This window comes from Petromyzon marinus, chromosome 8, assembly GCF_048934315.1.
Source record: "Petromyzon marinus isolate PM22_M1 ecotype Great Lakes invasive population chromosome 8, UKy_Petmar_22M1.pri1.0, whole genome shotgun sequence".
Taxonomy (NCBI): Eukaryota; Metazoa; Chordata; class Hyperoartia; order Petromyzontiformes; family Petromyzontidae; genus Petromyzon; species Petromyzon marinus.
The window spans coordinates 17,018,401-17,046,378 of NC_133674.1; the positions used below are offsets into that span (position 1 = coordinate 17,018,401).

Sequence of the window (27,978 nt, forward strand, 5' to 3'; positions counted from 1 at the left end):
GATAGCTTTAACAGACTGTTGGGGAAAGTGCTGTTAGTGAGTGCCTATGAAGCTCGGCACGGTACACGAGAGGGTGGGTGGCCAACACCACGCCGGACCGCCTTTGTTTCCCCAGTGGTGATGTTAACACACCGCACCAGGTACTCATTTGAGGCTGAGTCGGCCTAGGGGAGGAGGCTCAGGACCGGTTCAGATAATCGTCGCTGGGGTTGGCGGTGTGTGGGAATTGAACTCGGGTGGTCAGGTTTGTAACGCAGCTAGCTAACCGCTACACGACTGCTCCCCACCGTGGCAAATACACACACACACACTTTCCTTTTTTGCATTCGAGCTGGGCTCACTCAGTTCGCTTTTGTTCTTTTTGACGCACAAACCGCGGCTAATGCCATTAAGCTCGTTTATCATTGGCAAAATATCGGCTAATATTCAAACAACTCAATGTTATTTTGCTGCGGTTGGCATGTTTATATTGAGCTGTTGTACATTATTTTTTTATAAAAAATGACGAGCCAGAAGCCGCTACGAGGCTGACCGGAGTTGGCACGATGGTTTTACGCTCCTTGACGAGGTCGGCAAGGTATCGTGGTTCATTTGCGGTGTCAGTGTTTGACAATTGCTCAGTGATTGCGCAACACACCGAAGTGTCTTTTTAAGTCGGTGCCGATACAATCTGTGCCTCTCTGGTCTCAGACGCAGAATTCTTCTTCCTGGGCTCGGATGTGAAGCTGCACAAGGTGGCTCCGGAGAGCTGGCGCGAGGGAAACAAGCGACGACACAAGGCGGTCGACCCCTTCAACCTCTACCTCCGAATCCGCTTCTTCCCCGACAACCTCGCGCAGCTCGAGTGAGAGAGTGCGGGCACGGCCCTCCAAGCAGCAGCCCTCAACCGCCGCCCTCCTCCGATTTGAATCGTTCTTTTCTCCCACCGCTGGACGAAGGCCTCCTCCACGCCATCATCGCCCATCGCTACCATCCACCTCACTGCTGGACACGATCTCTTGATCAGTTAGTTTTCGAGATTGAAAGCTCATTTCTTTAGAACTGCTTTTTGTGTTTTAGTTTGTTGTCCTTCTCCCGCACCTCCGATGAGCACGGTTGGCTTCGTACGGTGCGAAAGCAGTTCAACATACATACATCTCATTGCTCCATCTCCACAGGGGGGCGCCATCTTCTTCTGTGCGTCCTTTCCTTTGGCTGCCATTCTGTCGTCCGCTACCGTCCTGTCCAGCCATGTAGTTGGTGCACGGCACTATTAACCCGGAGGCCCGAGCTTGATTCCCAGCCAGACATGCCATTGGTGAGCAGTGTTATCTGAACCAGTGCTGCACCCCTCTGCACTGCTGCCTCCCCCCTCCACTAGCCTCACCCCAACTCTCCTTTACTCAGAGTGTGCCCAAACAGCCGCCCGCCACTGGCCCGTGGATTGAGGCCTTCATCCAGCAGTGGATTGGCAAAGGGCTATAACTATTCAATGCAGTCTGTGTCTGCATCCACCCTTACACTGTTACTCTCCACATCAGTGTTCTCTTCAGAGCTTGGATGTATGAGCACTCTACGTATGCAATCCCGCCCATGCAGTACAAACACAATTCGAAACTCGAGCACTTAAATTTGATTCAGGAGACAGAAAATAATTTACAGATTAAATGTACAAAGAGGATTGGCTGAGGATACAGTGAGCAAGGCGGGTGAGGGATTAACCACAAAAGGTGCGGAGGAGAGGGTTCTTAAGTTCAGACTTAATCTGGGGAAGGGAACTGAGACAATGTGCCTAAGTATGTGATATTGCGTGCGCACACACACGTGGGGAGCGGTAGTGCAGTGGTTATCGCGCTGCTCTTCGAACCCAGCGACCCGGGTTCCATTCTCGCTCATGGCCAACACCAGCGACGATTTTCTGAGCCGGTCCTGGGCCTCCCCTAGGTCGACTCAGCCTCAAATGAATACCTGGTGCAATGTGTAAACATCGCCATTGGGGAGACAAAAGCAGCCGGGCGCTGGTGTTGGCCACCCACCACCTCATGTGCTGTGCCGGCCTTCATAGGTGTTACTCGTGAACAGCACTTGCCCCTACAGTCTGTTCAGGCTATGTGGGGGATCTTTGTATTTTTGTCGTTTGCACACATGTACACACACAAGTCGTGTTCAGATCACATTACGCCGTCGGTAAGTGCCACGGTCGTCTGACCTTTGACCGACGCTTTAACAGACACGAGCAGACAAGGCACCAGTACTACTTGCAGATGCGGAGGGATATCTTGGAGGAGAAGGTGTCCTGTGACAGCGAGACGGCGATATTACTGGGCTCACTCGCGCTGCAAGCCGAGTACGGGGACTACATTCAAAAGGTAGTCAAACAACTCCATTGCATTTAATATGTAAATGTGTTTACGTAGGATTCTGTGGACACAATGGTGAGTTGTAACCCGCCTAAGTATTGTGTTTAATAATTTAAATGTACTGTATATGAGACCAAAATAGTGATGATTCGCAGAGTAATGATAAAGTGCCAAGTTTCCAAAATGAATAAGAGCATTGACGCAGAAATTACACAATTATTAAGGTACATATTTTTTTTGTATGTGTGGTGTTGGTGGAGTAGCGCTTGGAGTGGTTTGAGCATTGTGCTATTAACCCGGTGACCTAAGTTAGATTCCCAGCCACGGTGAATGTTGGTGGCGAGTGATATCTGCACAGACCTTTGGGGGGGGGGGGGTCCCTCCTTCGCCAAACAGCAACACACCAGCGTGGTGAAGTATGGTCCAACAACTCCCACGACCGTCACGATGTGAGGATGCCTTCACCCAACATCGGTTGGACAAAGGGGCTGAAAACTTAATAATTCAACACACCTATTTTTTGCGGAGACATTTAAACGGTTGTTTTTTGTGTTTATCATAAAGATAAAGGTGCAGGCATGCACCTTTACCCCCCCCCCCCTTCCCCAGAGGGTATTTGGCCTACTCTACCATGCTGGTCAGACTTTCTGGAAGTGGTAGCAGTACCCACCACACTGTACACCACCACACGTGACCTGCCGTTCGCCTAATTGCTTGCGGTAAACTTGCCCATTCTTTAAACCGCCTGCTTATGGATCTGTGTGCCCGTCGCAGCTGCACGGGAAGAACTATTTCCACCCTGAGCTCTACCTGCCGGGCAGCACCATATCACGCCTCACCTCAGCCTACGTCCGCGACGAGATGCCTCGCCTGCATGCCAGCTACAACGGCGCCGTCCGCGCCACCTCCGAACTCGAGTTCCTCAAGGTTTATTACTCCACTAAAACTAAACTATTTTTTTTATTTTACCAGGTAAAGCCAACTTCGCTATATAGCTCTTTTTCAGAAGTGACCTGGCCATCGCAAATGATAGCTCAATGAAGTGGCAATATCATCATGTGGACATTTATAGGAGCCAAAATACTCTTAAGCAGCGGTGGATTGACTAAAGGGCTGCACATTTGTACACATGTGTACATGTGCAGTCCTTGCCCGGAATTGCAAGGGAAATAAAATAACTTTATTGGTATCGGGCGTGTGGCACAGTTTGGCGCCAGCTATCATAGGCTGCGGTTGTGTCACTGCAATTTTCTGCCGTGAGTACAGTGTCTTTAAAAACAGCGACACTATACCTCTCTAAATTAAATTAATGCTGACCCGAATGCACGTTCCGAGATTCGGCGGTGAACGGGTCACCCACCTTGCAACTTGTAGACGTCTCAGAACGGGAAAGGGTTACAATGCATGCCACTATGGACGCACAGGTTGACCCCAGGCATTGTGTTTGGTTACAGGTGGCCCAGATGCTGCCCGACTACGGCATGCATTTGTACCGCGTGCGCATGGAGAAGAAGTCGGCAGGTACCGTGCTGTTTGGGATCTGCGCCACGGGCGTGGTGGTCTACAGCTTCCCCAACGGCACCCGCACCGCCAGCCTCAAGTTCCCCTGGAGGGAGACCAAGAAGATCTCCTTCCAAGTGAGCAAGCCGGTCGCAGATGCGTTCTCATTACGCTGTGGTGCTGCACTGCACCGCGACATGGCTTCGGGTTGTGTTTGTTGTTGGGCATGTGGTCTTGACGTGCCAGTCTATGTGCTGGCACGTGTTCTCACAGTACGTTTCGCTCCATGCGCTGAGAACGTTCAGTCGTCGGAAGACGCACCCAGCACGCAAAACGTCAGATATCGCGTCGAATAACACATGCACCAGAGGGCACTTTTGCCGTCTTTGGAACCGTCGTTGCCGATATGCGTGTTGTGACACGGCACTGAGCCCCACTCTGTCGCCGCTGTCCCTACTGGCTGACCTTGCTGGCTGTCTGTGCTGGCTGCCCGTGCTGACTGCCCATGCTGGCTGTCTGCTGGCTGTCCTTGCTGGCTGTTCGTACCGGCTGTCTCTGCTGGCTGTCTGCTGGCTGTCCAAGCTGGCTGCCCAAGCTGGCTGCCCAAGCTGACTGTCCGTGCTGGCTGTCCGTGTTGCACGCATTCACTGTTAATGTGCCATTTTATTAAGGGACTACTGTGTGTTGTTATTTTGGTGTGGTTTTGCTACCTTGCCCAATCTTGATAAATCGGACTGCTTTGGATTTTTCTCCGGGTCCTCCAATTTTCCCCTCCACATTTAGAATCAACATGCGTTTAGAGTCTTTGGCTGCTATACATTTCCACACGATGATAAGCCATTTGTGGCCAGGTCACTTGTGAAAAAGAGCTACATTTCTCAGTGGGTCTTACCTGGCAAAATAAAAAGGTAGTTATATAATGTATTTATTTTTACCTTATATTTAGTGACTTGCCTACCATTTTCCCAATTTTTTGCGCTATCGTTTTTTAGTTTTGTTTGCTGTTGTTACTCGCTGACCCGTCCCATACCAGACGTCCGTGAAAAATACCTTCGTACATGGCTCATCAGATTCCTCCTCCAGTCTAAGTAAAGGTTGCGACTCTGATGATTACAGAGGAAGAAGATCACGATGCAGAACACGATGGACACGGTGAAGCACATCTACCTTGCCGACGACCTCAAGACATGCCGCTACCTGCTGGAATTTTGCGCTGCGCAGCACGCCTTCACCATGCAACGCCGGGGCCGCCAGCACGGTACGGCGCGGCCCCGGCCGTGTGGTCGCAAGCGCGGCGTGAACGGGCACCGGAAAAGACCGCGGGAGTGTTCGTTACTCTTGCATCGAGTGCATGCGGGGGCGCGCGGGGGCGCGCGTGGGCGCGCAGCGGTGCGGTTTATAGCGTGTGGTTTTGCGTTGTTGAAATTCCGGCGTTGAATTTGTTATTCTCGTTTTTTTTACGAGTTTTGTTAGCGGGGAGGTTAGCAGTGGTGGTGGGACAAAACCGGCAACGTGAGTTCAATGCCCGGCCACATCTAACATCAGTGGCGAGTGATATTTGATACCATACCTGGCCCCTGCATAAACCATCAAACCTCCACCCCCCCCCCCCCCATTCTTTCACAAAGCTGTACCAAACCAAATTGGTGATGTACGATCAAACAACCCCCACGATCAACACGGCATTCAGCAGCGAATTTACACATGGCTGTAAATTAATGATGATGAAGTTGATAATACAGCAATGAAAGGTGAATCCATATTGACAAAGAGCTTCCATTGTATTATTCTTTCTCTTTGCATTGCTTTTCCGGCCTTGCCCTGACGTAAATCCTTTCGGCTGTTTTTCAATATACACGGTGACAGAACATTACGACGAACAAGAATCATTTTCAGGATGTACGGCGTGATAATGCTTTGCTAAGATATTGAATTACGTTTCCTGAAGCGCACTTGTCAAATGAAAATAAACAGTATGCCAGATACGGTTTGTGTCTATTATGGAAGAGTCCTTCTGGGGATTGTTTATTTACGAACTTATTTGAAAATGATGGTGTTGTTTAATCAAACAAACAAATTACCATTGCTCAAATCTGTCAGCTTCACTCCTCCAAATGTTTGGGAATTTAATAACCCCCGTGCAAAGCTGTCAAAGTGCATACATCTGGTGTAGAGCCCTGCAGCGCTTTTCTTGTCCAGACTTGTCTACTGCTGCTCTACTGGATTATCTTGCTCAGCTAGGCCAGGAAAACAGGGCAACAGTAACTTCAGACTTGTGAAAATTTTTAATAAATAAATGAAACGTCTACATTCTTATGCACGATTGAGCGCCAAACATATCCCGCAAATTGTTCTAATTCGGGCACACGTTTTTTCTCCGTTGCAGTGCATAATTGTTCAGGTAGCTTAATGTTAGGGTGACACCAATGGAACGTGCGATCGAAATTTTTTTGACGTGATAAAATTTGTTTCCGTCAAAGAAATGCGTTTCAGAAAGTTTGATTTTGATCAGTGTGTTCCACCCTGGCCCTCGTCTTCGTGCTCACACATCACACGGCACCTCAAATGGCATTGCAAAACGATATGTTTTTTTTTACTTCGAGCATTATTTTCTGTTCACTCAAACAGGCATTGTTGTGCAGGTCTCGCACGCCATAGGGGCTATCGTCAATGAGTTTGATTTGTGAGCAACTCGGGGAAATAAGCTTAAATTCCAACATATAAATCCTCAATTATCTGTCCACCTGTGAAATGGTTGTTTCCACAATTTGATTACGCAACATGATTGAAAAAAAAAAATTGGTTGTGCAGAAACGCACAGGACCTCTGCTGTGCACTTGCCCTTCAATTCACGTAACTTAACAAGACAATTTTTACCATCACAGTGCACCGTGGCTAATATTTATGGATTTACAGGTCCAATGATGAAAATTTCCCCATTTGCTCTGAACCCAGTATGAGAGCTGCTTGCTAATGTCATTGCTTGGTCGATAATATAATTGCCCGGTGTAAGCTTAACCCTTGGACAATGGCCGTAATTTAGCATCTGTGCAGCCTGGGCAGTTTTTTTTTTCTCCAAATAAATATACAGCCTCACTCTTGATGAGGTTAGTACATTTTACGAATACACTGTGAATTCCGCCTTAAACAATCCTAATGGAATACATCTCTCTCCTAATGGAGAGAGATGCATTGCATTCAAGCAGTGGAATACATCTTCTTTGGTTCTTTCGGTAAAGTCACGTAGAATGAGAATAAAATAATAAATTGATAAAATAAAATAACACAATAATATTCTCACGACGTTTCGGCCACAACACAAGCGGCCTTCATCAGGTGAAGGGGGCGAGACAGTCTCGCCCCCTTCACCTGATGAAGGCCGCTTGTGTTGTGGCCGAAACGTCGTGAGAATATTAGTGTGTTATTTCTCTCGCCCCCTTCACCTGATGAAGGCCGCTTGTGTTGTGGCCGAAACGTCGTGAGAATATTAGTGTGTTATTTTATTTTATCAATTTATTATTTTATTCTCATTCTACGTGACTTTACCGAAAGAACCAAAGAAGATGAATCATTGCAGTCACGAAAGCTTTAAATCGAAATTCAGTGGAATACAATTTAAACTTTTTGCCGAGTCCATATAAAATCAGGAAAAAGGACACTTGAAATTATATGTTTTGTTTATTAAGCAGCTAGCAGTGATTGCTTAGTAGAATTGCTGCAATAATGTGGCATTTCACCGCCGGGTTAATGCTGTAAAATGAGAGCGCTGCGCTATGTTCATTCGAGTCGGCCAACGACATTTCGGAATTTCATTCTAATGTGTATACAGTACGGCACTAGTCCAAGGACATTTCAGACGGATTTGTTTTTTACCGCGTGGGACGTTAGTTTAAGCGGAGACTTGTATCGCAGATTTATATTCAAAACAACCTTACGTTGATTGTGCCATTGCGGAACCATGGGAAATCTCCTCCGCTTCGGGAGCCCTTCTACCAGCAGTGGATGGATCGGAGCTGATGATGATGCAATTTTGTTGATCATCGTTGGCTACGATCCATCCCAGCAGTGGATGGATCGTAACTCATGAATGATATTGCGGAATCAGTATGGATTATATTGCGTCATCATCATCATCATCGTCAGCAGCAGCTACGGTCTTTCCACTGCTGAATGTATGGATCGTAGCTTAATGCCGATGATGAATGATATTGGCATTTCTCGTTCCTGATGTGCGCGATCAGTCTCGGGGCTGCACTTCTACGACGACTGCTCGGGCACGCTTGGGCTGACGGGCGCCCCGAGCATGATGGAGTTGTCGGCCCCGACTCCACAGCCTCCTCGCCCGCGCCTGCACTCCATGCATGCGCAGCTGCTGCACAACTTCTCGCGCTCGCAGGTGGACCTGTGCGGCGCCCGCCGCCCGTCGCAGGACAACGCCAGCATGGACGACTCGTACCGACAGCTGCCCACGCACCTCGGGCCCGGCGTGCGGAGCCCGCGTAACTCAGGTGCGAGCGAGCGTGCGCGGTGGGCAGCGGTAGTGTGTTGGTTCGAGTGCTTTGCTCACCGAGTTCGCTTCATTGCCAAGGCTAGCGATCGGGGCGGTCGTCTGAAAAGGAATCGTAATCCATGAGGTAGACTCGGCTTTGAGTGAGTGCCTGGTACAGTGTGTAAACACCGGCACCCGGGAGACACAGTTGGCCAGCCATGGTGCTTGCCACACGTGTGTGGAACTTCTTTCGCACCGTACATAGCCAATAGTCTGAATCGGAGGTGCGGGGGAAGGACAACAAACTAAACACAAAAAGCAGTTTGGAAGAAATGAGTTTCCTGTGCTGGCCTTCGGAGGTGCTCGCTCAAAGCACTTGCCCCAGAAGCACGTGCAGGCTACACGGTGGATCTTTGTCATTATGCGTGCGTGTTTACGCGGCATTCTTTTGCACCTGGACGGCGCGCGCGCGCGCGCGAGTCGTTGAGCTGGAGCGGAAAACTCGTGGTGGGGGCCCGACGTCACCGTCGGATTAAAATTTAAAGTTGCGGCAAAAACGCGACAAAAGGTGCTGTGTCGATTATTATTGCAGCCGTGTCATGGCCGTGTTTGTGCTATGCGTAATGATGTGAATAATTTACGATGCCATTACAGAGTGGAGGCTCAGTACGACATCAGAAATGCTCATCCCTGGCATGGTGGATGGCAATGGTAATGAAAACACAACACACAACCGAACTTACATATCCAGTTTGGGCATACAGCAACTGCGTTCATTTTTCATTAAAGTAAGGCCCGTGAGCTGTTTCCCCCTTCGCTGCGCAAGTTAATTACGTAGCAAAGTGAAATATGAGCGCATTGAAACCAAAAAGTTCCATACGCAGTATTACAATACGTTGTGGATTATTATAGCGCAAGTGCATGACGATGCCACGATGATTTTTATATAACGGATGCGGATGCCAGTAGCACATGCTTTGTTAGCACTCCTTAGGCATGTGTGCTTATGCAAGCTTATCTAGTGTACAGTCATTTCTTTACATGCACTTCTGGAATATTGCCAGAATGGCTGGTATTTTTTTTATTTACAGCCAGAGCAAACTGGGTTTTTATTCCAGGCAATGAACACCTTTGGTAATTGGAAAACATAACAAGTTAATTAAAAGCAGAAACAGGTTGTGTATTATTTTTTTTTACCATCACTGAGGAAGATCTCAATGTTTTTGGAAAACTGAGATCCACCAGTGGATTGTTCACAGTTAATAATGGGTGGCCACGGTGGCCAGATGTTAACTACCTCACCCAGTATACAGGAGGTCGTGGGTTCGATCCCGACCCCGACCCCGACCCTGACAACTGCTTATTTTGCATTTGCATGTTCTTCCTGTGGTCGTGTAGATTGTTCTCCAGGTCCTCCGGTTTTTTCCCTCCACATTTAGAATCAACATACGTTTAGAGTATTTGGCTGTGATAAATTTCCACGTGATAAGCCATTTTCTTGAGCAATCCTTTGTGGCCAGGTTGCTTTAATGATGACGATCATAATAATTAGAATGCTGAGATGTGAAGGTGTGTGTTTGTTGGTGTCGGATGATGGATTCACTTGGTTGCAATTTTGCATCGGTCTTTGATAAAAAAATATTTTTTTGTAACCGAACCTGGCAAATGGACAGTTGGCAATTGGTACCTGAACCTAGATTTTTGTCTTCCCCCTTGGTACAGCCAACGATCGCGCTACTGGCACGGCAAAGCAGTTGGATAAGGTGTTTGCCATATCCTATCTGCCTTTGTGCTGCGTGTATGTACGTTGAACTTCTTTCGCGCCGTACGTAGCCAACCGTGCTAATTGTAGGTGCGGTCCTTCGTAGGTGATCGCTAACGGTACTGTCCCCAACCGTGGTGTTTGTGTGGTTGTTATTGGGCGGTCGATCCGCGTATTCGAATCCGTGAGCCGCTCTCACGCCGAGTGCCATTACTCTGTTTCACAGTAAAACTGCGGACGTTTGTGTTGCTCAAACATTGCTGCGCAGACGGAGCGATGCGGTCCAGACCCGTGACGCCCCCACCCGAGAGGATTATCTCATTCATCCAGCTGAAGAAGCACCCGGCGCACGGCCTCGGTGAGGCCTGCTTCACTTCATTTGCACGGACAAAGCCTTGCTGCGCGCCCCCTGCCGCCAAATGGCCCCTACTTGCACCCAAGTCTTGCCAGATCCTCGCAAGTCTAGCAGGATTGAGCTCGAACCCTCCCCGCCCCGCCCCTTACCGGACATCTGTGAAAAAGAGCTTCATAACTTATAGTATTCCTCCTGTCTAATAAAGATTCTCATAGTGCATAAAACATGGTGTCATCAGGCTATGGGGCTACATTGAGGGCAGCAGAGGGCAGCGCAGTAGAATAAATTGTTGTACTTGTATGCCCCCGCGCCAATGCTGCCCGCCTTCATCAGCTTGCCCTGACCAGCATGATAAAGTACGGCCACAACAACCCCACAGGCCACATGGTGTTGACAGTTTCATCCAGCAGTGGATTGACAAAGAGCCGTACGTGGATGTACGGACGTAACGTAGTGTTAACATCTTTTTGCCAAAGCGAGTCGCCCGTGTCTGGTTTAACGGTCTGACATGGTACGGGGGATACGGCCTCGCATAAGATGAAGCAGTTATTGGCGAGTATTATTATTGGCCCGTTACTCGTCGACGCACGGTCTCGCTTGAGCGCACATTTTTGCTAAGTTTACCGAACGTGCGACATGAAGAAATTCATGCTCTTTCTGCGCTGAGAGTTGTACCATCCACTTACTCATCAATGCACTTGCCCAGAACGAGTGAAAGCCAGCTTCTTAGCACACTCACTTAAAACACAAATGCCGCGAATTGGCAGCCTCACTGGCGTGCTACATGAGAACGGTTTTTTTTCGTTCATTATTGAATGTCCGAATAATTCGTGGAAAGCCACCGGTCAGCGCTGCGTGCGTCGTGCGCGCCAACTTATTTTGTAAGAAGCTTTTTAGGCCTGCGCCTGTCTTGATATCTTAAATAAAATATATTTATATATGCAGTTTATATAATTTTCCTTTGTGCTCTGTGATGGTGGTTGTGGTTACCCCCTGTTTTCTACGGTGTCGGGAGATGTGGGTCCTCTTCCGTCGCTGTACACTGCAGTTCTCGGTTTTCTCGGGTAAAGCTGGGGAAGGGTTTAGCCGTATTAAAGACAAACACAGATGATGCAAAACTCACGTGAATTATGCTGTAAAGTGTATTTTCCATAATATAGGTTTTTGGGTTATATTGCGTAAACATGAATGTGTCGTTAAACCCGCCGCCACCCGACACAGCCAATTAGTAAGGTTTGTCACGTAAACAAAGCATGGCACTTCCTTACTTTCCCAACACACTGGTCTGCTGTACTACTCTCCAACACACCGGTGTGCTGTACTAGTAACGAATTGGCATGTTTTGTTTTTCGTGACAAACCTTAATAAATTTTGATTTAAAGCTTTCGTGACTGCAGTAATTCATATCCTTAGTTTTTTCGGTAAAGTCACGTTGAAGAGAAACAACAAAATAATAAAATATATATTATTTATGCGAACCAACACACCTGAAGACGACCGTTTGAGTTATGGTCGAAACGTCGTGAGAATTTTTTTATTGTTTTATATATTTTTTATTATTTTGTTGTTTCTCTTCAACGTGACTTTACCGAAAAAACTAAGGATATAAACCTTAATAAATTGGCTGCATCAGGTGGTGGCGGGTTTAGCGACACATTTATAATCACGCGATCTAACCCAAAAACTTATATTATGGATAATATTGGTCACGAAAGCCTACGTGTTAAAGCAAAGTGAATTTTGTTTACCAACATACATTGAATGTTGCCTCCTGTGTTTATTGCTTCGTTGCTGCTTTTTTTCGCTTGGTGACATGTTGGTAGTCACGTAATCACTGACCTGCCATACCACACGTGAGGAGCAGCTGAAAGTCCACCCGCGGATAATGATGCGTTTAACTGTAAATCGCCGATGCAGTTGTACCGTCAGTGTGTTGCGGTTGGATGTTTGAAATCATGATTCCTGCGCAGGGTTTCACATCGTCGGAGCAGACGACATGGGCCAACTTGACCTGGGCATTTTCATCAGCTCCATCACCCCCGGGGGTCCTGCTGATAAGAACACGCAGCTGAAACCCGGTTAGTTGGCACTTAAATTAGGAGCCCCCCCGCCCCCCCCCCCCCCCCCCGATGGACTGTGTTTTGTTTACACGCGTCATCTGAAAGCGCGCAATGCCAGTGACCGTCTTTGTTCGGTGGCCAGCCAAAATCCACTGCTGCGAGAATGACTGGAGTTCACGTGACGGTTTGTGCTATTTGACGAGATCAGCAAGGGATTGCAGGTTCATTTGTGGCAAGCACTTCGTGTGTGTGTGTGTAACGAGTGCAAAATGGGTCGACGGGTTGTCTGGCGTCCAGGCGACCGGCTCATCTCGGTGAACAACACGAGCCTGGAGGGGGTGTCGCTGGAGACGGCGCTGCACATCCTGGAGTCCACGGGCGACGACGTGATGCTCATTGTCTCTCAGCCCAGGCACCCCCAACAGCTCAACCAAGGTGCTCAAGGTTAGACCCATTCCCCCCCTCCCTGCCAATGGCACTTAAAGCCACCTTCTCCATTTGGCATATACTTTGTCTGTAGAGTTTTGATACCATTGGCACAATGGACTTGCATTCCAAATGTCGCCGATTTGAACTCCCGGAGCGGCAGTTGTAACAATGGTGCACATTTCTTGAACCCCTCCCCCATCTCTCTGTCCACCCAACAATCTCAATGTGGATATGCTACAATGAGTTGACTGGCAGGTAGCGTGCTGTGGTGTAAAGTGTGGGTAGAGTAGGCCAAATACCTTCTTAGAGCTTCCTCAAGTAAAAGCCCTTCTGCCAGCGGTGGTGTGGGCAAGCAATTGCAGGGCTGCACCTTCATGTGTGTATGTTGAACTTTTTTTGCACCGTACACAGCCATCCGTGCTAATGGGAGGTGCGGGGGAAGGACAACAAACTAAACACAAAAATCAGTTCTATAGAAATTAGTTTTTAGTCGAGATTTAAAAGTGTATTGCTCCAGTGGCTTCCCAATTATAGATAGATAGATAGATATTTTTTAAAGAAAATAAGCTGCGGTAAATTCCAAATAATTGCTGAAAAGCCTCTTACTCGCTTGGTAAGATCGCTTCACCTTGTGTTCAATTCCCCCAGGTGCTTGGCACTCGAACACCGGCTCGGCGTTAAAAGTGCCGGCGATCGTTCCCAACGCCAAGAGGAGGCCGAGCCTCGGCACGGCGCGGCGTTCGACCGCCACCGCCACCACGCACAGGAAGAAGGACAGCATGAGCTCGGAGGTCTCCGGCACGGAGAGCGAGCAGCACCAGGGCCCGCCGCCGTTTGACGCGCACCCGGCTTCGCACGCCGTCGCCGAAAGAGGCCTGAGCCCGCAGGACCTGGAGCGGATGCTGCCGGACGGCAGCAAGTCGAGCGCCGCCGTCGACAGGGCCGCGGGTGGCGGCGGTGGTGGTGGAGGCGGAGGCAGGGCGGCCAAGGACGACACCACGGATGGGGGTGCCTCATCTCGCAAAGTCTCGTTTCTGCAGGAGGTTCGCAAAGTCGAGGTAAACGACCGTTCTCGCAGGATGCCGTCGACGAATTGCACTGCAGGCTTTTTACAATTTGAACCTCGACGTGCGGGGTGGACCAGTGGTACTGTGGTTAGCGCCCTGTGCTATGACCCTTAGGACCCGAATTTTATTCCCGACTGCGGTTAACATTTGTGGTCGGTGAACTCTTGAACTGGCCCTGTGGGGACTGCTTTTACCCACATAGCACTGCGACCAGCGTGTCGAAGGGTGGTTAAAAAGTCCCCATGACCGAAAGGTGTGGGGAAGCCTTCATCCAGCAGTGGATTGATGAGGGCCTCTGCGTTGCATTATGTTTTACGTTACAATTTGGATTTGTAAAGAGTCTGTCACTGCTACTCGAGACACCGGTTATGAGATAATTACGAATTGTAAAGTTCATTCTCAGCAGGTTATTTTTTATATCTGTAGACACTGTGCTTTTTCACGAAACATTGTTCGTTCGCACCTTATCACCGATTAGAGTCACATCATGAGGCAAAGAAATGTCATTTCCAGAATTCCGGCAGCCACCTTATGTCGGGGAATGACCTCTCAAAAGTGGACACCATACAAATATTTCACTTGCATAGGTCTCTCGAATCCAGCACAGACTTCTTCAGGATTGTGATTCACCAAATGTTGATACACTGTATCCCTCAGAGCCAAAATGTTATGCAATTTTTTTTTAGTACAGTTGTTGGTTCACAGGATGAGGCAATCAGCTCACTACACTTGAGAATCTCGATTAATATTGGTGGGCGGCTGCCACTATTCCAACGCAGGATTCTCTTCCGTATTGGCTTAGAGCTCTGACGCGGAATTAACCATCAGCCACAAGGCCGCCTCGCCTTACCAGCTCTCTGATGAAGAGCTCTTTCGTCAGTCCACTGCTGGATGAGGCCCTCCCCATGCTGTGTGGGTCGTGGGGGTTATTTGACTTCACAATACTGGTCAGTGCGCATTGGGTGAAGGTGGCGAGTACAGATATGGCGGGGTAGACGTATGTATGTTGAACTTCTTTCGCGCCGTACGTAGCCAACCGTGCTCATCGGAAGTACAGTACAACAATGTATTTCGCTGCATCTCCTTCCTGTTGTTCTACTTCTGCCTAAACGTCAATGCCGATCGTCTTGTTTATCAGCATGCTTGGGTTACCGTTTGTGGACCTGCCACTGTGTGTGGGTGCATGCAGGCCTTGAAAGGAAATGGTGGCCTGAAGCCAGGGGACGTCTACACCCTGGAGCTCTACAAGCAGGACGGAAGCTTAGGGTTCATTGTCACGGTCAGCTTGTCGATAAATATACGAACAAATTAATCTTTGCTCGCGTTTATTCTGTTTGAATCGCTTCATAAGGTTAAAAACACACACGCACGCACACTTCCAAAAACAGGACCTGACAATTAGCATAAGAATATAGTTAAATATCCCTCCCCCGGGTTGACTGTGCCCCCCTTAAACAAACTGAACGCATCAGGTACGTAGGCCTGGCGGTTACTCGCGTATGGTTATTTTCTGCCACCCAGCGCTTTGCTACAGGCCTACGTTCTTGTGTACAACAAAAAACTAATAAAAAATATAAAAGAAAAGAATATCGTTTAATATAAATAAACGTCAATGTAGAATGTTTGGTATCGAGACAGAGCGTGTCTGCGTGTGTGAGCTGGGGAGTGGTGGCCCAGTGGTAAGCACGCTACACTAAGAAAACCCGGCGGCCCAAGTTTGATTCCTTCTCGTGGCGAACACCGGTGACGGTTATCTGCTCCTGGGCCTCCCGAGTACCTGGTGCGGTGTGTAAACATGGCCATTGGGGAGACAAAGGCGGTCGGGCGTGTACTGCTGGCCACCCACCCCTTCGTGTGCCATACCGGCCCTCATAGGTGCTCGCACGCAGCACTTTCCTCAACAGTCTGTTAAGTCTGTGTGGGGGATCTTTGTCTTTGTGTGAGCTGCACGTAGATTAGTAGAGGATACAATATAACCCATGACATTTCTCAGCCGTGTAAATAAAAACAAAGAGAACGGCCATAAAAAAAAAACTCTCCTTGTGTGCAAACTTTTAACGAGCGAAACACACCCAAGAATGAAACATGCCTGTGGATATTTTTCTTTCTCCAAAAATAATAGTGAAATAAATTATCGGCGTTATTGTAATATTCGTTTTGACAGGGTGGGGTGAATACGACGGTGAGGCACGGCGGAATTTACGTCAAGGCCGTCGTGCCAGGCGGAGCCGCGGATCGCGATGGGCAGATCCAGAAGGGTGCGCATCATAAAATACATCATTATAACGTACACTCATGATCACATATGCCATTATAACATACGCTCATCACATATACCATGATAGCATACACTCATTATAACATGCAACATAACGTGCACTTATTATAACACGTAACATAACATATGTTCATTTTAAATGTATAACATAATAACATACCATTATAACATACACTCAGTATAACATACACCTATAACATATGTAACATCATAACATACACATAAGATGTAACGTAAGATTTTTCTCCACTGCTTGTCATTTTCAAGCGACGTACATACACGGTTATAATTACTCGGCAAAGTCTGGCAGCTGCAGTCACATGCTTACATTTTGTGTAATTGCCAAGGGGAAAATGTTACCGGCCTTTTGTCGAGATGTCTGCAATGTATAAACTATGAGCAGAGGCACGTGGGTGCATGCAAGAATACCCGTCATTCTCTTGAGACTTGCCCAATGTGTGTGTATCATTCAAATTGACCTTTTATTTCGTTGGCAGGCAATTATGCGTTTGCGTTTCGACGAACGTACAGGTTATTTTACTCGGCAGACTTTGTTTGTGTACACTCTTTCCCTCCCCCCTCCTGCCCCTTTCCCCCCAACTCCCTACACCCCACCTTGTTTACCCTTCACTTTTGTTCCTTTCACCTTGCCTTCCCCTTGGAAAATATCCGTGCTCCCGCCTGTAGTCCCTGCGCTAGTGGGGTAGCGACGACCCCATTTCCCTCCCTTTCACCCGACCCGCGAGCACCGCATTTCGGTGGGGGGGGGGGGAGAATTTCTGTGCCCCCCTTCCTTTTTTTCTCGCTCGCACCCCGTACCGGGCTCTTGTCAAGATTAAAAAAGTAAAAAAAAATGTAAACCTTATTATTGTCTCTGTGGGTTGGGTGGGTTTCTGAGTTTGGGTATCAACTGAGGGAGGCGAGCGCTCAGTGTGGGGCTGCTGGCGGGAGAGCTGGGCACCTGGAAAGAAGGAGAAACCGCCTGTTGAGCGGAGGTTGACACTAGAGATGTTACAGGTTCCCAGTTGGATGTATGTACTTTTTTTAACTTATTTCGCACCGTACGTAACTGACCGTGCTAATCGGAGGTGCGATACAGTTTACTGGAGTGGAGAGTGTGTGGGTGGTCAAAAGTGAACGGTGAGGTTGGGAATGGAGTTTGCGTGTCTCTCTCTCTCTCTCCCTGTGATTGTGTGGATTTTTCTTCGCATCCTCCGGCTTTTCCCTCCACTTTTAGAAACGTATGCTTAAGAGTATTTGGCTGCTATACATTTCCACATGATTAGCCACTTCGTTGAGCTATCATTTGTGGCCAGGTCCCTTCTGAAAAATATCTGTATAGCTCAGTGGGCCTTACCTGGTATAATACTGGTAGGAGCCTCTGGTTACACCAGCCCACAGGGGATTATTGTGTCCGTCCATCGTGCATCCAAAAATGGGAGGGGTGGGGCTGGGTGTAGAGGGGTTTGGTGGGGAGGGGCTGGGTGGGGAGGGGAGGGTGGGGAGGGGCTCCCTCCGCAGGAATGTGTTAATTAAAAAAACGTTTAGTTTAGTTTGGAATGTAGAAAAGTTTGAAGTCTTGAAGGATCTTCATAAACTACAATGGGAATCTTCGAGTTGTTCATCCGATTGGTTAGGAGGTAGTGGGGTACCAATAATGTTTTTCTACAGCAGCATCCCATGTATGCATCGTGCTTGAGAGTACGTCCATTGCGGAGTTGGAGTGAGGAAATCAGCGTATAAGATCGCAGGACCGTGAGAGATATTGTGGCGGCTTGTTGTAGGCCTTCATCCAGGAGTGGATTGATCGTGGCTGATATTGATGACGAACGAATGAATGAATGATCCGATTGTGTTTCCGCTGCCGCCTTGAAGGCGATCGGCTGCTGGAGGTGGACGGAGTGAGCATGCACTCGGTCACGCACAAGCAAGCCGTGGAGACTCTGCGCAAGACGGAGGAGGTCCGACAAAGCACTGACAAAACAATCACGTCTTCGCACAATGACTGTGGCAGTTACTTGGCATGTAATGATGGTCTGTCTGATTTGAATCTGGTGACATGTGTGTGATTCCCCGGCCATCGCGTGAGCATCAGAGGCAAGTGATGTGCGAACTAGTTCTGGTTTCCCCTTGACCAGTGGGGTGAAGTATGGTCAAACAACCCCCAAGAACAAAAGGCATGCGGAGACCTTCATTCGGCAGTGGATTGATAATGGTCTGCAAAATATGTACGTGATTTAAACCAGAATACCGGACAGTAACAATTGAATTGCAGGCGGTGATGAATTATTACATCCCTAATGAACACCAGACCGGAAGGCACTCGGCAGATCAACAACATTTGGCCATCAGTAGGCAGAATGTTGCACGACCATTTGAATGGCTTTTCAATTTTGGGAATGGCTCAGTATTTGCGCGGCAGTTTGAAGTTTGTTTAAATTGGTGCCTATAACATTTATACGATTTTACAATCCATTCGTTGCCCCTCATAAAGGGCGCGTAAAAATTAAAAACAAAAAGACTGAAAACGAGTCATTGACTTTTTATGCATGCCATAAAGGACTGCAATATTTACAGAGTAGCGTGGCTTTCTAGTGACTGTGTTGATCTTGTAGGATCACATTCAAGGATGTGCGTGGGAAGGATATTTCAATTTACCACTTGAATTCCCCAGTCATTACTCATTGTGATCGCGTCCAGGTGCATTATTGTGCCGTTGTTTACTGCCATTATGGTGTCAGAACTTTACTTTGTGTGAAATGTCTAGACAACTTTGAATTTGATGGTTTCGTATTTGTTTTAGTTTTGAGGTTTTATGACGCCAATATGTCATGAAAGGTAACTTGTGATAAAGGTAATTTGTAGGTTTTTTTGCGGTGGTGCCATTTCGCTCTCCGACGTGTTTTCGGGGTGGTATTGCGCGTCGTTCGGCACAATGTCCGACGCTTCGCTGCATGCGCCCCGGGAGTTTCTACAGGCACTGAATTCAGTTCCCCAGCAGGTGGAGCGAAACGTCGGGCATCCTGCCGAACAACACGCGGCACAGCCCGCAGACACGTCGCAGAGCTAATCCACGCTAACATTTTACGGCAGGGGCCTAGAAAATGCACACGTCGCGTTCTTTCAGACCTATTCATTTCACGTCAACTTGTCGGTTGGCTACGTACGGTCCGAAAGAAGTTCTACATACATACCTAATCGTTCATCTTAATGAAGCTCGTCTTATTTTTTCTTCAGCAAATGGTGTGCCTGGTGCTGGAGAAATGTGGTGCTCAGCTGGAAGACTTTGAAGATGTTTCCAATCCTGGATTGCAGACCTCGACGAGCAGGGAGTTGTCCCCCAATTCTCAAGTCAAGCGCTGGACAGAGGCGGGAGACTTCAAGTACTACAGCTTCGTGACGGAGAGTGAGCAGCCCTGAACAGAAGTATCACAGCCACTTCTTAGTGTTCCTCCTATCGGGTTAATTTGTGGTTAGATAAGGAATGTTTTATTTGGTTTGGCATGCTTCTAACAACTCAATTATATTCGTATAATCATTTATCCTGACAACAACAATTGCCTATACCGTGTCCTGTACTAGTACACGTTATGATCAACTTTGCAGCTTAATGCAGTAAGAGCTAAACCATTCTTAAAGGAATGCTTTAATTTGCAGGCAAGTAAGAATTAATTCCTCTAGTGATTTGATGAAATATCATGAGCCGGGGGCCACCATGCAATCTCTTCTTGGCTCATTTTTCCCGTCCCGTTTGTATTCTTTAAACTATTTTTTTTTCTCATTTGCACAATTTAGTTCTGTCAATTAGCAATTAGATTCAATGTAACTTAAGAATACTTTTTATCTCACGTGATGTCCATTCATAACAAACGATTACACTCTCACGTCTGCAACTCGACGCACGTTAACTCGAGCGTAAGAATCTCTTTTAACCGATGAATTATCGCGTTATGTGCCTCGCAACTTGTCTGTGCAGCATCACATTAAGTGAGGAGCTCACCTGGAGCGAACCTCGGGGGCACACTGCTACACCCACCCCGGCTGGGGGGGGGGGGGTCGGGGGGCCTGCGTCAATGCGATGCGACGTCGCCGTTCGAACGAGCTTACCGCCTCGATTGAACGAGGGACCCCCGTCGCTGTGCACCTCTCCCCCTGCCCTCCGCCCCCGTTGTGCGCAGACAATGTGTTCGAGGTGCTGCTGAGGAAGGGCGTCGGCGGCCTGGGGTTCAGCTTCATGGGCGACACGGACCCCGGCTCGCCGGAGGCCGTGCGCACCGTAGTGCGCGTCAAGCGGCTCTTCCCGGGCCAGCCGGCGGACGCGAGCGCCCGCATCCTACCCGGCGACGTGATCCTCCGCGTCAACGGCATCCCCCTCAAGGGGCTCTCGCATCAGGTTGGGACGCACGCGTCGAGACGACACGGAGGAGACACGGGGACAGGGAGATGCCGAGACACGGGGACAGGGAGAGCTGAGACACGGGGACAGGGAGATGCCGAGACACAGGGACAGGGAGAGCCGAGACACGGGGACAGGGAGATGCCGAGACACGGGGACAGGGAGATGCCGAGACACGGGGACAGGGAGATGCCGAGACACGGGGACAGGGAGAGCTGAGACACGGGGACAGGGAGAGCTGAGACACGGGGACAGTGAGAGCTGAGACATGGGGACAGGGACATGCCGAGACACAGGGATAGGGAGATGCCGAGACACAGGGACAGGGAGAGCCGAGACACGGGGACAGGGAGAGCTGAGACATGGGGACAGGGAGAGCTGAGACATGGGGACAGGGACATGCCGAGACACGGGGACAGGGAGAGCTGAGACATGGGGACAGGGACATGCCAAGACACAGGGATAGGGAGATGCCGAGACACAGGGACAGGGAGAGCCGAGACATGGGGACAGGGAGAGCTGAGACATGGGGACAGGGAGAGCTGAGACATGGGGACAGGGACATGCCGAGACACGGGGACAGGGAGAGCTGAGACATGGGGACAGGGAGATGCCGAGACACGGAGATAGGGAGAGCTGAGACACGGGGACAGGGAGAGCTGAGACACGGGGACAGTGAGAGCTGAGACATGGGGACAGGGACATGCCGAGACACAGGGATAGGGAGATGCCGAGACACAGGGACAGGGAGAGCCGAGACACGGGGACAGGGAGAGCTGAGACATGGGGACAGGGAGAGCTGAGACATGGGGACAGGGACATGCCGAGACACGGGGACAGGGAGAGCTGAGACATGGGGACAGGGACATGCCAAGACACAGGGATAGGGAGATGCCGAGACACAGGGACAGGGAGAGCCGAGACATGGGGACAGGGAGAGCTGAGACATGGGGACAGGGAGAGCTGAGACATGGGGACAGGGACATGCCGAGACACGGGGACAGGGAGAGCTGAGACATGGGGACAGGGAGATGCCGAGACACGGAGATAGGGAGAGCTGAGACACGGGGACAGGGAGAGCTGAGACACGGGGACAGGGAGAGCCAAGACACGGGGACAGGGAGACATGGTGTAGGTCCCAAATTGTGGAACTGCCATTGTGTGCCCCTATGGGTGAACCGCACATGTATGTGTGTACGTTGAACCTATTTCGCACCGTACGTAGCCGTCCGCACTAATCGGAGGTGCGGGGGAAGGAAAAACTAAACACAAAAAGCAGTTATAATCAATGTAGATTTAAATGTGCATAGCTCCCAGTGGAGAATCTAGGACCGCGATGGCATGCGTGTGTGTGTGTGTGTGACGGGGGGTCCTCGCGTGCGCGACGACGCTGCAGGCGGTGCTGTCCGTGCTGCGAGGAACAAGCGACGATGTCTCCCTGCTGCTGTGCCGCCCGGAGCCGAGTGCCCTCCCTGAAGTCGACCCATCGCTCATGGTCAGCTACAGCCGTGGCCCAAAACGATGGGCCGCCCATATAGTAAACCCATAGAGATACTTAGAGACCCATAGAGATGCACAGAGACCTATGGATATACATAGAGACCCAAAGAGATATTTCGAGACTCATAGCGATACATAGAGACCCTTAGAAAAACACAGAGATATATTAAAGACAACCCACAGTAGTGTAATTGTGGCCATGTAATCTCAACTGTGAACCACATAGTAAACCACTGTAGTCTGCGCTCCTTCAACGGAGGAGGAATAGCAAATCTACACGAACTCTCTCTCCTGAAGCCCTCTTGTCGTGGCCAGCAGATCAGCAGACCTCGACGTTGCTCCTGAGCACATTAAACACATCATCCCGGCCCTTGGACTTGCCTAACTAAAAATAATGTAAACTCGCATTCCTCCAACTACAAACAATTGCATGAGCAACAATCTCCATTCCAAGTGCAACTGTTGGCCATGGGTTAAAAATATGAAAGGATATTCCACTATAAGGATGCATCTTTAGTTTTGTGATGGAGCTGAAAAAGCTGATTAAATATCATCACAACGATTTGCTGTAAATGCGCACGTTTCTATTTTCACAATACCTGTAGACATCAGAAAAGTACGTTAAAATGTCACGTTGTTGAATCTTATTCAACGTAAGCCTTGATGTTTCCTTTAAGCACCACCAAATTATTATTGCAGTTGTCTCTTTAAGAACCCTTAAGGATCCATACTCTTTGGTTCTATTGGGTAAAGTCACGTAGGTGAAAATAAAATAACAAAAAATCACGACGTTTCGGCCACAACACAAGCGGCCTTCATCAGGTTAAGGGATGAGACTGTCTGGAGGACAGCGCTGGAGTGAGAAAAGCCACGCTTAGATCACGACCTTTAAGCTGTGTGAGAAGAAAACAAAGCGCCTTGACAAAGGAATTAGCATATAATTTAGCATTGAAATGGCTCATTGAAATAGCTAAGTTAAAGTATACACATCCGCAGAGGCACCCCTTGGCAAAGGAATTAGCATAGAATTTAGCATTGAAATAGCTGAGTGATTAGCTTGTAACTGGTCACAGAAATAGCTATGTTAAAGTCAGAGCATATACATTCACCGAGGCACCTAGTACAAATCAAACAAATCAAATGAAGGCCGCTTGTGTTGTGGCCGAAACGTCGTGATTTTTTGTTATTTTATTTTCACCTACGTGACTTTACCCAATAGAACCAAAGAGTATGGATCCTAGCAGTCACGAAAGCTTCAAATCTAGAACCCTTAAGGAGTTAACATGCACGGCGCTATTAACGGAGAGATCCGAGCTCAGTTCCCAACCATGATTAACATCGCTGGCCTAGTCAGAACTGAATCAGTCCTGGATTCTCTCCCCTTTCACCAACTCACACTGAGCAGTGTGATGAAGTATGGTCAAACAATCTTCATCACCAACGCAGCATGGAGAGGCCATCATCCAGCAGTGGACTGACAAATCATAGTTAATCATATTTGTTATTTGGGCACACTTTGCACGCGTAATTTTTTGCACAAAACTACCGAGGTTACGACAAACGTGTAACGCGCGTGCCTTTTTGGACGCGTGCCGCCTTTTGTATGGATCCTAGCAGTCACGAAAGCTTCAAATCTAGAACCCTTAAGGAGTTAACATGCACGGCGCTATTAACGGAGAGATCCGAGCTCAGTTCCCAACCATGATTAACATCGCTGGCCTAGTCAGAACTGAATCAGTCCTGGATTCTCTCCCCTTTCACCAACTCACACTGAGCAGTGTGATGAAGTATGGTCAAACAATCTTCATCACCAACGCAGCATGGAGAGGCCATCATCCAGCAGTGGACTGACAAATCATAGTTAATCATATTTGTTATTTGGGCACACTTTGCACGCGTAATTTTTTGCACAAAACTACCGAGGTTACGACAAACGTGTAACGCGCGTGCCTTTTTGGACGCGTGCCGCCTTTTTGCTTAAATTTTTTTTTTCCTTTTCCCAGAGCCCCATCGGCTCCCCGGTGAAGGATCTGAGCCGGATGAACACTCCGGCGCCCCGCCAGACGGGCAGCACGCCCACACCCCACCCCAGCCTCGCCACGTGCGGCCCCTACGAGATCGAAGAGTCGGCGGTGGCGCACGGCCACTGGGACGGCGAGGGCCTGGACGGGAGCGGGAGCGCCGCCCGCACGCCCACGCGCAGGGACAGCTACAGCGACAGCACCGAGTACGATTCCGACGGCGGTGGCGCTGCTGCCGCCGCCAGGGAAAAGGGCGCCAAGCGGCATCCAGCTGGGCACTCTGGGTAAGAACGTCACAGTGCACGCTGGGATAGGAGCGGCTGATTCACTGATCCAGAACGGCCATCGTCGTCACCTTCCTCGTCACCTTCCTCGTCACCTTCCTCGTCACCTGCCTCGTGACCTGTCTCCTAAAGCCAATGATGGATCTGCACGTGAGCTGGTTTCATCGCTCCAGCTCGGTGGTTGACGTAACTCTGGGGCGCGTTCCTCCCATGGTTTGTCACTCCGTCATGATTCTTGGCCATCGCCCATCTTCCCTTCTTGCCACGATGTTATCCTGTCCAAGCCAACTTATTTTTCGGATAGTGATCCTCAGTGCACACTGGGTAAGGACTGACTAAAAATCACCGAATCCTGCGTGGCATGCTGGCTAAGGGCCTTTATTGCATACTGGGTAACGAGTGGCTGAAGAGTCGGGTGCGCAGGTAGCGTCGGATCAGATGGTGGCTGACATCTAAATGTTTTGCCAGTAGAGGGCAGTGGTGGAGCAGACTTGGAAAGTAACAAAGCGCAATGTCGCCTGCAGTTACCAAAGTTACGTTTTTATGCTAAGGTATGTGCTATTGAATTTGTCCTTTGGTGAAATGAATTCCGTCGTTTTTGTCAGAATATCAATCAGTGTGTAGTTGTGCTCGAATCATTTGACCATCGCCGCACCTTCCTTTGACACTGATCTCCCTTGCGTATGTGTTTTGTTAATTGCTGTATTCTCAAACCTGGAATATTTTTGCGTGTGACTTGTACGCATTCGGTACATTTAGTCACTCTTAAGCTATATCCTATAAACATTTGAAACGCATACATTCAGTACACCGCGTCATCAGCCAATGTTTCTCCACTGCTGAGTAAAAGTCTTCCCACGGCTTCACCTTGGCCCATTTTTCTCTGAAATACCACGCTCCATATCGCTCCCGCATATAAACTGATCTCGTCGCTCCATCTCTCCGGTAGTCATCCTCTTGGGCACGTTCTCTGCTTGAGCTGCCACTACTTCACCGATCTCCGCCATCGGCCATCATCCCTCCTAACGATTGTGGCCTCTGCCCAGACCCACTGATCCGCACGATGTCTGAGACATGCGTTTTTTTACGCTCTTCTTCTCTCTCCTAGTTAAAGCCCATGCACATACACTGTACATATTTGTACCCATTTATACTCATGTATTAATCCACTGTTGGATAAAGGCCTCCCAACGCTGGTTAGGGTGGGTTGGTGAAGGAGGCAGGGAGGTTCCCAGGACTGGCTCAGGCTTCACTCTCTACTGATCTTGGCCGTGACCGGGAATTTAACTCGCCTGTCCGTTACCAGGCTTCGTCACCCAAAACGCTCAAACACTGTGCGATCTCTCTCCATATGCTATACGTATAATGTACAAACAATATTGTTTCCCTATCTCAACCCCTCCAAGGTCTTCGTTCACACTGCCCACACCATCCCCCGGCTTCCGGTATCTCCCCGAGGTGCCCTCGCCGACGCCCCTCGACCAGGCCTACCTCAGCTCCAGCGAGGCCTCGCTCACCCCTCCTCCGCCACCGCGCGACACCAACGTGGACCGCTCCGAGCCGCCCTCGCTCTACCAGTCCATTGCCGAGGCTGCGGAGGAGCGCACCACTCCCTGGGAGGGGGAGGACGGCGCCCCGCCGCCCAGCGAAGGAGCGGGCGTCGCGGAGCTCGACGCGGGCAGGGAGGCCGGGCCGTGGGTCGATGTCGACGACGAGGACGAGTGCGATGAAGAGTTTGAGGAGTACGCCCCGGTAGGTTTCTACGCAGGTTTTTGATGGAGACAATTAGAGCCCTTTCTCGTTTCCGAGACGTCTGCAAGTTGCAGGGTGGGTGTCCCGTTCACCGTCGAATCTCGGAACGCGCAAACGGTTAGCGTTCATTTTATTTAGAGAGGCGTAAGCGCCGTTGTTTTTAAGGACATCGTACTCACCGCAGATAACCCTAGCAACACGACCGCTGCTGCACTCTATGATAGCTGGCGTCAAGCTGTGCCACACGCCCTCCCCGCATGGCCTTGTGGGAGCCTCGGTACCGAAGAATTTTGTTGATTACATTTTTTCTTCCGGTTCTGTGACATAATCTGAAGAAAATCCGATGACGTACACGTGCCTCGTCGGAATGCGAAAGCCTTAATTAAACGTTGCACTACTTGACGTCTGGATGCAGTGACGGACACGACCTGCGTAGCCGTGCAGCTGCCGCAGGTGCGGCCGCGAGTTTGACGGTCACGCCGAAGTGTTTTTTTCACCCTACCGCGATGTCCTCCTCACGCGACGCTCGCGCCGACGGTTTTGCCGCCGCCGCCCTCACCGCGCGCTCGCGGTCCCCGGCAGGAGGTGGAGGTGGAGCTGACGCTCGAGAAGGGGCCCGGCGAGGGGCTCGGCTTCACCGTGACGAGGGGCACCGAGGATGGCGCCGCTTACATCCGCGAGGTGGTGGAGGGGCCGGCGCTGCGTGACGGGAGGCTGCGGGCCGGCGACCGCCTCATCGCCGTGAGCTACGCGACTCGCCGCACGCACGGCACGCCCGTGGCTCGTCCCGCGGCGAGTGTTGTCGTTAATGCATCATCATCATCATCGTCATCATCGTCGTCATCATCATCGTCACGATCCATGGGCAGATAGCCCGCAGGTGTCCACTGCACATTTCGTCATTTGTTTCAACATTCCTCTCTGTCGTGTGTCAAGCTGTTGTTGTCTATCCGAAATATGTGTCCAAATCGTGCCAGTTTTCTTCTCATCACTGCCTGCATCATCAGGTCTTCTACATTAATGTACATTAGAGAACTAAAAAGGCCTTTGTCAACCTCGCTGCTGGTCAAGGGGGTTGTTTGACCATGTTTATGCATAGGTTGGACTTCTTTCGCACTGTGCGTAGCCAACCCTGCTAACCGCAGATGCCACAATTGTCAGCGTGGATTAGTGAAAGGGGGGCGGTTGGTGGGAGGGCAGCACCAGCCAGCACCGGTTTATATATCATTCACCGCTGAACCGAGAGTCGATGTCGGCTCAGCAGGTTCACGGTACAGTTGTGCTAGTCGCTGCCACCGCTCTCCATTGCCATGAGTATTTAACGGTAGGATTGGCAATTGGTGCCGTCCTTGCGGGCAGTGGGATCGCACGCCAGTGGGCCCGGTATTAACAAAGTTATCGGCTTGACCCCCGGGCAACGTCGAGCACGGGAGCGACGGGGCTGTGACGCACCGCCACTCATCTGCGATGACTTCCGCCAGGTGAACGGAGTGGAGGTGGCCGAAATGACCTACCCCCGCGCGGTGGCCATGCTGCGCTCCACGCCCCAGTCGGTGACGCTCGTGGTCGGCAGGGCCCTGAAGAACCTGGGGGTGCCTCCGCCTGCACACACGCTGCCCACCATCGTCCTGCAGCCCAAGGAGAAGGGCGTGGCTGGTGCGCGAGACACACCCCCACCCCACCCACACCCCACGTGCGGCTCTGCTCGGCATCTGACGATCGTGATGAATGACAATTTGCGTAAAT

The 27,978-nt window shown here is 49.8% G+C and overlaps 1 protein-coding gene across 3 annotated transcripts in view; it reads left to right on the forward strand.

The window, feature by feature from the left end:
* LOC116940313 (tyrosine-protein phosphatase non-receptor type 13-like) overlaps positions 1–27,978 on the forward strand; it is a 78,905-nt gene that overhangs the window by 30,838 nt on the left and 20,089 nt on the right. For 2 of the 3 annotated variants that reach the window (XM_032949961.2, XM_032949962.2), the window contains 21 exons: positions 691–844; positions 2,210–2,348; positions 3,114–3,266; positions 3,794–3,976; positions 4,956–5,097; positions 8,081–8,347; positions 8,983–9,039; positions 10,359–10,448; positions 12,416–12,523; positions 12,803–12,949; positions 13,583–13,992; positions 15,191–15,280; positions 16,166–16,259; positions 18,155–18,240; positions 19,517–19,685; positions 20,458–20,672; positions 22,072–22,170; positions 24,179–24,480; positions 25,887–26,232; positions 26,815–26,973; positions 27,714–27,888. In XM_032949961.2, the coding sequence (XP_032805852.2) occupies positions 691–844; positions 2,210–2,348; positions 3,114–3,266; positions 3,794–3,976; positions 4,956–5,097; positions 8,081–8,347; positions 8,983–9,039; positions 10,359–10,448; positions 12,416–12,523; positions 12,803–12,949; positions 13,583–13,992; positions 15,191–15,280; positions 16,166–16,259; positions 18,155–18,240; positions 19,517–19,685; positions 20,458–20,672; positions 22,072–22,170; positions 24,179–24,480; positions 25,887–26,232; positions 26,815–26,973; positions 27,714–27,888 (3,585 nt within the window). The remainder of the gene's footprint in view (positions 1–690; positions 845–2,209; positions 2,349–3,113; positions 3,267–3,793; positions 3,977–4,955; positions 5,098–8,080; positions 8,348–8,982; positions 9,040–10,358; positions 10,449–12,415; positions 12,524–12,802; positions 12,950–13,582; positions 13,993–15,190; positions 15,281–16,165; positions 16,260–18,154; positions 18,241–19,516; positions 19,686–20,457; positions 20,673–22,071; positions 22,171–24,178; positions 24,481–25,886; positions 26,233–26,814; positions 26,974–27,713; positions 27,889–27,978) is intronic. The other variant, XM_076065709.1, reaches the window with a different exon arrangement.